Below are 13,964 nucleotides of genomic sequence, written 5' to 3'. Positions count from 1 at the left end.
GGGGGGAGTGCGGAACCACCATCTGGCTCTAGTGATGAGGTTCAGACACATGAGGCGACTCATTAGGGAACAATCAAGACAGCATATACTTAAGACCGAGGATCTGCTTGGCAGATTCTGCGGGAGCTCTGAAGGAGGCGGAGGGGGCGAGGGAGGCACAAGGCAGATGGGTGAGTAGGTGGGGCTGGGGGAGGGGCAGGGCCTGGTTGGAAGCCCCAGCCGCGCGCTCCCCCCCCACCCAAAATGATAGGATGGAGAGACCATGCTGCCTCCCTTGCAGTGTGGTCTGGAGGGCGGGAGGCTGATGCCCAGGCTGCCTGGAGCAGGAGGGGGTGGCTAAAAGCCCTCAGGAGGGCCTGGGGAAGGACTGTGGGAATGAGGCCAACCAGACCTGAAAGGGCAAGGGGGAGGATCCCACAGGCAGGGAGAGGGCAGAGGCTCGGTGTGTGGGGCTGACAGGGAGGGAGCGACACAGCAACCCACGGCTAGCTGGCCCCAACCAGCCTGAAGGCACAAGCTACCCCACCCTATGTTTTGGGGAGAAGTTCGGGCAGCATTCGGGGCCCTGGCTCGGCAGCTTCTGCAGGGAGTGTTTTGGATGCGGACAATGTTCCCTAGGGGTCTGAATTCAGCCAGGAGCTCCAGGAAGAACCGCCCATTGGGCCATGGACCCGCTCTCTCCCCCGGGTGGGTGTTGTGCAGGCAGGGTCTCCACCCCCTGTGGCCCAGGGACACCAGGGACTCCTGCTGGCTCCCCAGAGGCCTCCATCTCTCCTGCCGCCCCTGCACAGGCCCACAGAGAATGAGACTTCCTACTGCTGGCGAGGGTGGGCTGGGAGCCCAGGGGTGTGCACCAGGCCGGGCAGGATAGCTGCAGAGGTAGGGCTGCCTCCAGAATCCAACTGCTCCCCTTCCAAGGAGACTTGTAGATGGCCCCCATTCACCCCAGGAGCTTCCGAACACCCGGGACTCCCAGGGGAGCCAGGAATTCAGAGGTGGGAGAAGGCAGGATTCAGGACTCGACGCAGGTTTCAGACTCGTGGTTTATTGACACTTGAGCACAACAGCCCTGGGAGAGGAGACAGCCTTTCTGGCCTCCCACCTGGGGCTTGTCCCCACAGCCAGGTCAGGGCAGACAGAGATCCCTCCCTCCGCCACAGAACCTCACCGAAATGTGCGCAGACAAATCCTTGGCAAGGCTGGCACAGCACGTGAATGGCAAAGCTCAGCGAATTTGGCAAAGTTGTGGAGCCTTGGAAAAGGCGCTCAGGCAGCTGCCCCTTTGGGCTACAGGCAGAATCAAACCCAATGGCTCATTTTGCACAAACCCACCCAGTTTCCGTGTAGCTGGCGCGGGAGCCAGGCCAAGGAGCTGTCGGAACTGTGCCCGGGCCCCGGAATACTGCTGAGGTAGCTGGGGGAGGGGGCGAGGCCAGGGGCTGCGTGTGGGCCGGGGAGGACAGGAGACAGGGCCATGGCCAAAGGCGGGGGGCGGCCAACAGCCGACCGGGTACCTCAGGGAGCACCCCGTTGCTCTCTCCCTAAAACACCCCCATTTCCAGGCCCTGGATGCTGAGCACTGGCTGGGCCAGGGAGGCTCTGCAGTTGCCCCAGGGTTTCAGCGGGTCGGGAGTTTGACCAGCCGCTCTGGGGAGCCCAACTGTCCTGCCTCTCTCCCAGCCCCCTCCCCCCCAGCTGCCTGCCTCTCCCTCCCCTGCTGGCTCCGGATCAGCTCTACCTGTAAAAGCAAGGCTGGAACGCTCCAGCTTTTGTATTCCTTATAAGGCGCTGGCATGGGGAGCTCAATTCTTTTCCAACCCACTTCATTTTAAGAATAGACACTAGTAGAACTTATTCACCCCCTCCCTGCTGGCGGTGGGGGAAGGGCCCTCGGCGCTGGCAGCATTCACCCAAGTACCCCCTGCACCTCCACATCACAATTCCCGGAGCTGCTGCAGACTCCGTGCAGCCCTGTGCCCTGCAAAGGGGCAACTGAGTCCCAGGGAAATGCAACGACCTGCTCAGCTTGCATAAGCAATAAGCTAGTGGCAAAGCTGGGACTTGAAGAGGGGACCACAGTGTCTCGGCGGGGGGCCCTCGTGGGACTGTGCCCTGAATAGGAAGTGGACCGGGATGCTCGGTGGCTGAAGATGCCCAGTGGCTCCCAGTGCAGCCCCTCAGGACAGAAAAGACCTGCTCTGTGCCTAGGCGCTCGCACAGGCCAGCCCGGGCAGCAGGGTAAGAGGACCCCCCGGACTGACAGCCACGCAGACGGCGATGCCTGGCGCAGGGCCTCCGCTGGGGGCGAGGGGGTGGATTCCAACAGTCTGGCTCGGGCCGGAGAGATGCCAGGACAAGCCTGGAGTTAATGCCCTGGTGGAGCCTCAGATCGGGGCACAAATCAGGCCACCGAGTGGTGGGATCCAGACTCCACGCACTGAAGCTCCTCTCTTGGCAGCAATCAACGGAGTAGGATGAGCAAAGAAGAGAAAAGCAAGCCCATTGCTCCCTCCCTCCATGAAGGTCGTGCCCTCAGGACGCCAGGCTGGTAGGGAAGGGAGGGGCCGACCGGGAGGCTTCTGGCCCCCAGAAGGCAGCGGGCCTTCAAGTTAAATGGGGTAACACATGGTCACGTTGGCTGCCAAACATTCTCTGAATTGCAGCGATCACGTTTAAGATGCTTTTTATCATGAGGCCCTGAGCAAGGCACTGACTATGTGGCTCAGCATCTTCATCCCCCCCCGGCTCCTTCCCTACCTGTTGGATGGACCAAGGGCCTCTCCCTGCAACATCCTCTCATCATCCCCGCCACTTCCCAGGCCTCCGCTCAGTGCCTCTGGGGTCAGGGGGCTCCCCAGCAGAGCCTCCGGGGGCTCTGCAGCTGTGGGGGGCTCAGAATGCCTCTACGGGACTCCTGGCCTTGGGGGCCCGGCACCCAGCTTCCTCCCACGGCCCAGCCCCCTGGCCACCTTCCGTTGAAGCCTCAGCTAAGCAACTCACTGCCCTTCCCAGACTTGCCAGCCTCTGCCTGCAGCAGCCCTGCCCACCCTGCAAGCCAGGTCCTCCCACTGGACACCCGTCTCCCCCAGGCCTGACCTCCGCCTGGAGCCCTCGCCCAGCCCTGCCACCTCCATCCTCACAGCAGCTGTAGTGCCCACGTGACGTGAGCAAACAAAGTCACCTGAGCTTCACCTCCCCAGGGCCGCCGGGGGCCCGACCAGCCCTCCCACAGGCAGGGAGGGCAGCAGAGGCTGCCGGCTCTTGGCAAGAAGAGGGGCATCCGTCGGGCGGGTGGGACAGACTCCCAGCCACATGCCTGCTGCCTTCACACAGACCCACAGGCTACACCAGACTTGCCAGAGCCTCCGAGAATGTGTTTCCAAATGAGACCAACCCAACTACCAACACACAAGAAAGACATTCTGGAACGTTCCAAACAGCAGCAAGGGCGTGCCTGCCCGCTCATGGAGCTCAGGCCCTCAGCCTAGGGCCCGGCCCGATGCCAAGAGGCAGAACCAAGGAAGGTGGGGATCAGGCTCCCGGGCCCCGAGTCCGGCCCAGGCCCCGCCGAGCAGCCCATGCTCTTGGGAACCACCTTGCTGCCTGTCAGCGGCACACCTCAGCGAGGCAGAAAGAACTCTTCTGGGAGAATTCCGGACTGAGCCACCCTCTGTAACAAAGTAAATCCTTCTCATGGAAACTCAAACACGCCTTCTGGAACTCATCTAGCCTTCCCTAAAACGGTGTAAGGCACTTGAATGGCTTATTAACACTACCTGGAATGGTTTTTATTTCAATCTTGATTTAAGAAAAAAATTCAGTAATACTGCAAAAGAAGTTTGCCCTAAAAAAAAAAAACAAAAAAAAAACCAACAACAACCAATACGTAAGTTTCTAAGGATTAAAATAAATGCTAAGCTCCGCTTAGGGTATTTGACACAACAGGTCACTTTGGCACTGACAGAACAGAGAGAAAAACCGAAATACTGCTTCTGAATTAGGCTTTTCTCTGGAAAACAACAACAGCAGCACACAAGACAAGTGCAGCATCTCTGAGCTTCCCCTCCCCTCGGAGGGACGAGCGGGACCAGTGAGGCCGGGGCCCCTCGTGTCCCGGCTGCCTTGACGCAGGCGGGCGGGCGGCCGCTGCAGACGCAGTCCCAGACCCTCCCCCGCGGGGGAGGCGAGCTCGGCCAGCTGAGCGCAGACAGGGGCGTGTGCCGACACGGACCCTCCCCGCTGTGGCCTCTGAGGAACGGAGGGGAAAACCTGCGCTGGGCGCCCAGGACGTGTCTGCAAATACCCACGGCTCTGGGTCCCCCACAGCGCGCCACTGCCCCCACACAGGCCGTGTCTTTGGTCCGGCCACGGCCAGTGACCGTGGCCTCTGGTCCCACCCCCACCCCATGGGGATCAAGAGCCAATCCAGTCCCAGGTCATCGTCTCTTTGGCAAGGCTTCCTCCGTCCCACTGCCTGTCACGAGCAAGGCTCGCGGCAATCGGCCCCTCAGCCATCAGGAGGGACCGATGCAAGCAGCACGGGCTCAGGGGTCCCAGGGAAAAGCACTGCTCGGGTGGTGCCGCCTGCCTGCCCCTGCCCATTGGGTCCTTGGGCACCGGAGGGGAAGGGTCAGAGGGGGGGACCACCGGGGCCCTGGGCCTCCTAGCTTCTCCACGGGGTGTTGTTCTCTGGCTCCGAGAGGGCAGAGGGCAGGTCCTGGCTGCTCCCGTCAGCCTGGGACTCCCCGGCCCCCTGGGCCCACCCCTCCAGCAGGTCTCGGGGGTCCCTGAGGAAGACCACCATGACCGTGATGTTGTCGCGGGAGCCCCGCTCCCTGGCCGCAGCCACCAGCTCCTCGGCGACATGCAGCCCGCTGCCCTGCTGCCTGGCCAGGTGGCTGTGCACCAGGCCGGCCACCTCCTCGGGGGAGACCACGTCAAAGAAGCCGTCACAAGCCAGCAGCAGGTAGTCCTCGGAGCCGGTCAGCTCCCGGGAGGCCACGTCGGCCTCTCCGGACACATAGGGCTTCTGGAAGACATCCCCTGGGCGAGGGAGAGAAGTGCTGGAGTCAGAAGCTGTCCATCCGGCCAGGCCAGGCCGCTGTGGCCTCCCCTCCTCCAATGCCCGCTCACAGGCAAGGCCGGGGGTGAAAAGATAACTTTCCATGGAGGGGATGTAACGGATTATTCCGGTGTTCCTGAGGGAAGAGCCAGAGTTCAGCTCCAACACAGCTCTGTCACTCCGGGGGGCGGGGCCCAGGGGGAGCGGCCTGGCCCTCCTGAGCTCTGGACGGCTCCCGTCAGACACCGGACAGGCACTCAGCTGAGCTCGCTCTTCCTCCCCCACGCCTGCTCTTCCCGTCTCCTTAGCGTGGAAAACAGCACCAGAATCCGAGGGTCCCCTCTGATTCTCACACCCCACGTCTAACCTGTTAGCAGGTCCTATTGGCTTTACCTCCAAAACGCAGCTCCAGCCCCGCATCCCCGGCCCCTCCTGGTTGGGACAGCTCACACCCCCCCAGCCCCGCAGGGCTTCCTGCCGGCCCCTCTCCTGCTCTGGGCCGACAGTCTCACTGGACTGTCTCCTTTGCCCAAGGAGCGTGGACTGGACCCCGTCATCCCGTCCGCCCAGCTCCCCTCTCCTGGGGCGGGAGCCTGGCCCCTCAGCTGCCACGGAGGCCCGCCCGGCCTCCCTGCCCTCGTGTGTCCAGAGATGCGAGGGCAGAAGCCACAAGGAGGAGGGCTATGTAGAAGGCGACGCGTTTGGGAGGCCGGAGGGACAGGTGTCCCATCGAGGGGTTAGTTAGCAGGAATCTGAAGCAGAGACATGGCTGCCGAGCCCGGAGTGAGGCCCGGCAGAGACAGGCTGCTGAGAAAATAGAATGAGGTGGGCGGGAAGCTTGTACTTCAGATTTTAAGACAGAAAAAAGAAGCATCGGCATGATTGGGGGGGAAGGGGGATACATCTCACTCAGGGAACATTTAATACTTATCACCCCGCTAACCAAGGGGAGCGGGGCCTAGGTCTTTCTGAGGAAAGTGTTTTAACAAAGAGATAATGACATGTCACTTGAACCGCAGTTCTCCGTGCAAAGTGTCTGACAGTCACTCTCCAAGCAGCCTCACTAAAGGCAGGTGCCTTTCCAGCACATGACACTGCCGTGCCCAGCAGCTGGGCCCCGAGGCCTGGCCCCGGGCAGCCTCTGACCCTCCCCTCGTCTCCTTACCGATGGCCCTGGAGACAGCCAGGGTCCCGTTGACTCGCCAGCAGTCCATGTACGACACGAAGCCGCCCAGCGCTTCAATGCGCTCCTTCTCGTCCTGCGGAAGACAGCCAGAGTGGGGCCTCCGCGCTCCTGCGGGCAGGGCGGCGGGCGCTGCCAGCCAGGAGGAGCTGAGCTGGTTTCTAAGGCAGCGCTGGGAGCCACACAGCTCCTCAAAGATGCCCCCAGGAGGCATCAGTAACACAGTGAGGAATTATAAATACCTCATCGTCCGCCAGGTGCAGAAATGGCTAAATAGGTTGTGGAGCAAATACAGACGGGCCACTCACAGCCACCGACCCACAGCCCGTTCCCGAGCCAGGGAGATGCTCACGAGGCGAAGGAAAGAGCGCGAGCCCCAGGGTCAGACGGCAGGCCCCTCCGCCAGGACGCTGTCCCTTCCCGTAAGCCGCAGGGAGGACACAGCGTGTGTGACAGGCGGCCATTTGGCAGGGCCGGGTGAAACCTGAGCCGGGCCCTGGAAAGCCCGGTGGCCCTGGGTCCTCATCCTTCTCCCCCACCCACAGGCCCTGTCCGGCTCCCCAGAGGACTGCGGTGCTCCAGGCCAGAGAGGACAGACAGGCCCGGTCCAGCCGTGAGTCCTAAAACGTCTTTGATTCTGTCCATTCCCCTGGAAGGAGGCTCCCAGACCTGAGCCTATGGCCTGAAGGTGGTGACACCAGTGTCTGCTCTTTGATGATGAGCCTGAGGCGTGGAAGGGGTGGAGCCAGGCCCAAGCATGGACCTCTGTCCTTGCTCTTTGCATGGTCCTCTCTACTGAGCTCAGGCAGTGTTTGGGAAATGCTGCCTGCAAAAAGTGCGCAGGGGCTCAGAGGAGGTGCTAACCACTGAGCTTACGTGGGTGCAGAACCGGGACCTCAAGCACAGGTTTGTATCTAGACCTAACTTGGGCCTCATGTCACCTGGCGGCTTGTCTGGGTAGGAGGGCCCACCGGAGAGCGGACTTTGGAGGCTCCGGAGTGACCGAGAATGCCTGCCCTTTCTTGGCTGTGCGCTTTGGGCAAGTTACTTCACCTCTCTGGGCTTCAGTTCCCTCTGTACAACGGGGAGGGCATATGTAGGCTGCTGAGCACAGGCTGTGAGGCTAAGGAACGCTGTCATTCCTGGCTGTTATGCAATGCTTTCTAAAAGCCACAAAAGAAAAGACAGTTCCACACAATTACATAAAACCGACACTTCCACACGGAAAAGCCCGGAAAGAAGGACAAAAGAATTTGCAGATCGCTGCACAGACAGGGAGCCAACCTCCCTAAAGCATGTAAGGCGCCTGCAGATCAATAAGAAAAATAGCAACAGTTCAGGACAAAAATAGGCAAAAGGCAGTTCCCGGGAAAGGTGACGGAAACGGTGCTCAGCCTCGGAACGAGGCCGGAGCCGGTTCCGGGACAGAAACGCACCCCGAGCCGAGGCCTCTCGCCGCTCAAACCGCCCGAGGGGGCCGTCTGCAAACCTGTGCCCTCTGACCCAGCGACTGCGCTTCTGGGGACGTGCCCTTCAGATGTACCTGACCCTGAACACGGAAATGCAGCACTCAGCTGCCTGTTTCTAGTTCCAAAAAGACTGGGGGGGAAAAACAAACAAAAAAAACCCATGTCCATCGAGGAGGGATGGACATGAATGGGACTCCACCGGCCCTGGGAGAGGGTGGGAGCACCCCATGTGTATGTACTGACCTGAGTAGGTGGAAAAGCCAGTGCAGAGCAGCAGGTGGGGCCTGAGGCACCCCCAGAGATGCAAACTCTCGCTCTCCGCCTCAGAAGACAGAGCGGACACTTCTGTGAGGCATGGCCTGAACAGGAATGGCCATCCCTGCTTCCAGGTGGAAACCCAGAAGCTCGGGCGGGTGAGTGACCTCAGGGTTACAGCGTAGCTTCTGCCTAAGGAAGCCCCAAGCCTGGTTCCTTCCAGCCTGGCATCGCCTCCTCCTGCCCTCGTCCCCAGAGCCCAGGGGAGCCGCTGCTGGTCTGCGTGCATGAGAGACACTGCACACGATCCCACTGCCCGGCCGCCTCTGGGCACACAGCTCAGCTCTGCCCTGCAGCTCTGGGCTCCGTGTGGCTGTGACACTGGCTGTCCATGACCCACGCTTTAGGGGACCCCTGGGCACTGGAGTCAGACAGGGGAGCTCTCCCTGGGGAGGAGCGCCAAGGGTTTCCTGGGAAGATGGCCCGAGGTCCCTTTTTGAAAATATGTTTTTTATTGATTTTTTTACAGAGAGGAAGGGAGAGGGATAGAGTTAGAAACATCAATGAGCAGAAACCGTTTGGCTAAGTGGACAAGAGCATCGGCCTGTGGACTGAAGGGTCCGGGGTTCGATTCGGGCCAAGGGCTTGTACCTTGGTTGTGGGCACATCCCCAGTAGAGGGGGTGCAGAAGGCAGATGATTGATGTTTCTCTCTCTATCCCTCTCCCTTCCTCTCTGTAAAAAAATCAATAGAATATATTTAAAATTAAAAAAAAAAAAAAAAAAGAAAAGAAAAAGAAAGAAACATCAATGAGAGAGAAACATCGATCAGCTGCCTCTTGCACACCCCCCGCTGTGGATGTGCCCAAAACCGAGGTACATGCCCTTGACCGGAATCGAACCTGGGACCTTTCAGTCCGCAGGCCAACGTTCTATCCACTGAGCCAAACCGGTTAGGGCCCAAGGTCTCCTTTTACTATATCTGTCCCAGCAATGCCTGGCCAGGGCTCCCTGGCCATCTGCTTCCCTGACAGGCCCAGCAGTGAGGCCAGGGAGCCCCTCACCTGCCGCTCGGGTTTATGTGGCTCCATCATCTTCACCACCTGTCCCTGCTGCACCAGGATGACCTGCGAGTCCCCCAGCCAGGCGATGTGCAGGGTCTCTCCCGCGATGAGTGCGCACACACCCGTGGTTCCACTCTGCAGTCGCTGCGGGAAGAGATGCCGAGCGGGTGAGGGGGGCCAGGCATCTGCCCTGCAGGCACTCTCACTCCAGCCGGAAGAACCGCTGGCGGAGCGCTGAGAGAGAGGGAAGGGCTGCCGATGCAGGATGGCACTGTGATATTCCTGTTCTGTGCTTAGAGCGTCTGATGGTGGTGCAGCCCCCACCCCTAATCTCCTCACTCACCCGCTGTGTCGACTGGGTTTCCCGAGGTCCAAAATGGACACATCCCTGTACCGACCCCTCAGGCGGCAGGAGAGCCAGCTGACGAGAACGCGGGTGAGGTTCAGCGCTGGGTTGAGGGGAGGACGGGTTCTCTCTTCTTTCAGAACCAGACGTCCCATCCCCTGTGCGGCTCTCACTCCCGGGGAAAGAGCATTCCCAGCGGGACACCAGCTCCTCCCGAGACCCTGCCCGGGACTAGGAGAGCCAGGGCAAGTGTGGCTGCATGTCAATCACGAGTTTTGTTTTCTGTCTTTTATTTTTCTTAAGTATGTTTTTATTGATTTCAGAGAGGAAGGGAGAGGGAGAGATAGAAGGAAGCACCAATGATGAGAATCACTGATCGGCTGCCTCCGTGCACGCCCCACACTGGGGATCAAGCCCACCAACCCAGGTATGTGCCTTGACCGGGAATCGAATCCTGACCTCCTGGTTCACAGATCGATGCTCAACCACTGAGCCACACTGGCCAGGCTGTTTTCTGTATTTTGTGATTTATATTTTATGATGATTTTGTTTTCTGTATTTTATGATCATTTGTGTTGGCCTTGCTAATCCTGGGGAGAATGCCCCAGTCCCCTGGGACTAAAGATACCAAACGTCTCCCCCGAGAGACCCTTTCATGCACAAGCCAGCGGGTCAGGAGCCCATGTCTCCAACCACTTGCTCCGCCCCTCATGCCGGGCCAATGTTTCGCTGGCTCCGACAGCCGGGACTGTGCCTGCGGCCCAGGGCCTGCAGAGGGGTTCCAACTGTCCGGTCCTGAGCTTGCTGTGACTGGCTGGCCCTGCCTCACCCATGCTTCCTGCAGAGGCCACAGCCAGGCTTTCCTCTCTCCCTCTGCTTCCTGGCCCACGTGGTGCTTCCCCTGTGGCACCCTGTGGCCGGTGGGAACTGTAAGTGACCAACTCCTCTAAGTAAGACTCTTCTTTCAGGACAAACGTCTCTGTCATTTTACCATGCTTGATTAAAACAAAATCCTGGGCCCTCGCCGGTTTGGTTCAGCGATTGGAGCATTGGCCCATGGACTGAAGGGTTGCAGGTTAGATTCGATCAAGGGCACAGTCAAGGGCAAGCACCTCAGTTGAAGGTTTAATCCCTGGTCCCAGTTGCTTGGGGCATGTGTGGGAGGCAACCAATCAAAGTGTCTCTCCCTCGGAGATGTTTTCCTCTCTCTGCCTGCCTCTCCCCCTTCCTTGCACTCTCTCTAAAAAATTCTTTGGAAAAAATATAAAAATAAATAAGTAAAAGAAAACAAGATCCTGAGTCTGCACACCAGCTGCAGTGGGGCAGGTCCACGCGGCAGCAGGGCCAGGCTGCACCAGCGGCACGCGGCAAGCTTTCTGTGGCTTCCGTTCAAACGAAAAACAAGCCCCGTTGGTTGTAAGAACAAAATGAGTCAAGAACCTTCCAGCACTAAGTTCCTATCCCTCCGCAGGGCTGGGCCTCTCCGTGCTAATGGCCGCCTGTGCTCACCTCTCGCCTGGCCTTCCAGAGGAACATCTCGTCGGTGCGCTGGAAAGCCTCCCTGAGGGCGCCCGCGGGGCGCGTGGGCAGCTCCGGCTGGCGGGCGGCGCTGGCGTGGACGTGCACGGCGGCGTACCTCGCGGCATCCACTCCGCCGTGGCCGTCAAACACCGCAAAGTAGGCGCGATCCACGGGGTCCTGGGTGGGAAGGCAGCGGGAGTTACCGCCCTGCTGACCTCGGGCCTGGCCGAGGCTGTGACCCAGCCAACGGCTCTCATCGGGCGCTGGCCGGAGGGGTCGGGCGCTGCCTGGAGGGGTCGGGCGCTACCTGGAGGGGTCGGGTGCTGCCTGGAGGGGTCGGGCGCTGCCTGGAGGGGTCGGGCGCTACCTGGAGGGGTCGGGTGCTGCCTGGAGGGGTCGGGCGCTGCCTGGAGGGGTCGGGGGCCGGCTGGAGGGGTCGGGGGCCGGCTGGAGGGGTCGGGGGCCGGCTGGAGGGGTCGGGCGCTGGCTGGAGGGGTCGGGCACGGGCTGGAGGGGTCGGGCGCTGCCTGGAGGGATCGGGGGCCGGCTGGAGGGGTCGGGGGCCGGCTGGAGGGGTCGGGGGCCGGCTGGAGGGGTCGGGCGCTGGCTGGAGGGGTCGGGCACGGGCTGGAGGGGTCGGGCGCCGACTGGAGGGGTCGAAGGCCGGCTGGAGGGGTCAGGGGGCCGGCTGGAGGGGTCGGGGGCCGGCTGGAGGGGTCGGGGGCCAGCTGGAGGGGTCGGGGGACCGGCTGGAGGGGTCGGGGGCCGGCTGGAGGGGTCGGGCGCCGGCTGGAGGGGTCGGGGGCCGGCTGGAGGGGTCGGGCGCCGGCTGGAGGGGTCGGGGGACCGGCTGGAGGGGTCGGGGGCTGGCTGGAGGGGTCGGGCGCCGGCTGGAGGGGTCGGGGGCCGGCTGGAGGGGTCGGGGGCCGGCTGGAGGGGTCGGGCGCCGGCTGGAGGGGTCGGGGGCCGGCTGGAGGGGTCGGGCGCCGGCTGGAAGGGTCGGGGGCCGGCTGGAGAGGTCAAGCACCGACTGGAGGGGCTGGGCACGGACTGGAGGGGTCGGGCACTGCCTGGAGGGGTTGGGGGCCAGCTGAAGGGGTCGGGGGCCAGCTGGAGGGGTCGGGCGCTGGCTGGAGGGGTCGGGCGCTGGCTGGAGGGGCTCTTGAGAGATGTCCAGCACCTCGACCTGCAGACGGAAGCTGTAGGCATCACTCCTGCCTCGGCCCTGGTGGGAAGGTCTATGGCACCCGGAGTGGTATCCCACCCTCTGCCCCTGCGCACGCCCTCCCAGGCCTGAGCCCGGACACGGGCCTCCGGGAGGCGGGGCCCGGGAGGCGGGGCACTCACAGTCAGGCCGAAGAGCCGGTTGAAGGCAGGAAGGCACACGTGCCGGTCCTCCATCCTGCGGCGAGTGTTCCGGATGGCGTGAACGGAGACCAGCCACTGCCGCTGCGGAGCCCGGGCAGCCGGGGGCACCTGCTTCTGCCACTGGCTGCAGACGTCCCAGAGCCGGTTGAAGAAGCTCAGAGCCAGGCCCTTGGCATCCAGCACTGACGGGTAAGACGGAGGGCGGTCAGGAAGCACCGACGCAGGCCCGCCAGCGCTCCGCTCGCTCTCCCTGCCTCACCCCCTTCCTGTGGTCTCTGCAGCTCTCCAGACAGCCCCACCGCAGGCCTGCACAGGCCCGTCCGGTCCAGCCCGTCTCCCCCGGGGCACACGGCCTGACAAACAACGTGTGACAACCTGTGTCATCAGCAGCGGGAAGGGTCTGGTGGGACACGTCCTCTCACGGAGCACCCCCACCCAGAGAAATAGCCAGCAGTGCAGGTGACTTAAGAACAGGGTACGGGATCACTGTATAATTCTGCACTAGTTAGAAACAATATATATTCACGACGGAGTAAATTCTGGTCTGTTCTCTGTGAATTAAGCTACTATTAAAAATGATTTTTGCAAATTAGCATGTAATTGCCATTGACCCAGCAACTGCACCCCTGGGCATTCATCCCAGAGAAATTAAGACGATGCTCGCACGCAACGTGTGCCCGATTGCTCACTGCTCACAGCAGCTTCACGTGTGACGGGTGGAACCCGATTCGGCGTGGGTGTCCTTCCGTGCGTGGACAGCTACACAAACGTGGGTGCCTCCTGCCATGGAAGACCACTCGGCAGGAAAAAGGGGGGAGCTACTGGCACACACGGATACCCGGATGAATCCCCAGGGAATCATGCTGAATGAGAAGAGCCAATCCTCAGAAGTTATATACTGTGTGGTTCCACTTACATGCATTCTTGAAATGACAAAGTTATAGAGACCATTAGTGGTTGCCAGGGTGTGTGTGTGTGGGTGTGTGTGGGGGGGGTGGGGGAGTGTTAGGGTGGCATACAGAGTCTTGTGGGATGAAACTATCCAGGATCTTGACTACGTCAGGATCCTTGGCCATGATATTTCAGGAGTTTTGTAAAGACGTTACCGTTGGAAGGAACTGGGTAAAGGATGCCTGAGATCCCCATGTGTTATTTCCTATAGCTGCATGTGAGGCTAGGGTTCTCTCAAATAAAGTTTAATTTAAAAAAGCAAACTAAAGGGGAAAACAAAAATGGACTTTTACAGAGTTTGTAAGCACGTAAAATGCTTACATCATGACACTCAGAAAGAAACACTGATATTAAAGACAATGTTGTGAAGAAAAGAGGATAGAAAGTTCCATATCGAGTCTGTGAAAAAGTCTCCTACCGCCTGAGCCCAGAAATACAAGGCAGGGAGGGCACAGCCACAGCCGGCAGAGGCTAGCTACGGGGCTGGTTTATGGGCGATTTTTTTCTCAAGTACACCTTTTCAGTGCTTTCCCAATTTATCTCACAGGTGTTAGCCCCAGGTGTTGGCTTTAAAATACAGCTATAAATGCTTCGACACGACTCCCTTCAAGAGCGGGGGGAGCTCAATTCCTCCCCCGAGCGTGTAACTGAGTGACCTGCTTCCGATGAAGATGCTAAAACCAAAGTGAGCGTGGGTCACCTCAGATCCCAGGTCCTAAGAGGCACTGCAGCTTCTGTCTCCCTGT

The 13,964-nt window shown here is 60.6% G+C and overlaps 1 protein-coding gene across 1 annotated transcript in view; it reads right to left on the bottom strand.

The window, feature by feature from the left end:
• Positions 1-1,025: 1,025 nt before the first annotated feature.
• PPM1F (protein phosphatase, Mg2+/Mn2+ dependent 1F) overlaps positions 1,026-13,964 on the bottom strand; it is a 28,531-nt gene continuing 15,592 nt past the window's right edge. Inside the window, exons 4-8 of the mRNA XM_084867842.1 lie at positions 12,247-12,449; positions 10,888-11,076; positions 9,033-9,176; positions 6,228-6,321; positions 1,026-5,043 (exon numbers count right to left, since the gene is read on the bottom strand). Of these exons, the coding sequence (XP_084723968.1) occupies positions 4,664-5,043; positions 6,228-6,321; positions 9,033-9,176; positions 10,888-11,076; positions 12,247-12,449 (1,010 nt within the window). The 3' untranslated portion in view covers positions 1,026-4,663. The remainder of the gene's footprint in view (positions 5,044-6,227; positions 6,322-9,032; positions 9,177-10,887; positions 11,077-12,246; positions 12,450-13,964) is intronic.

This window comes from Pipistrellus hanaki (assembly GCF_964339955.1).
Source record: "Pipistrellus hanaki genome assembly, chromosome: 19".
NCBI classification, from domain to species: domain Eukaryota; kingdom Metazoa; phylum Chordata; class Mammalia; order Chiroptera; family Vespertilionidae; genus Pipistrellus; species Pipistrellus hanaki.
This window is presented reverse-complemented; position numbering and strand designations above follow the sequence as displayed.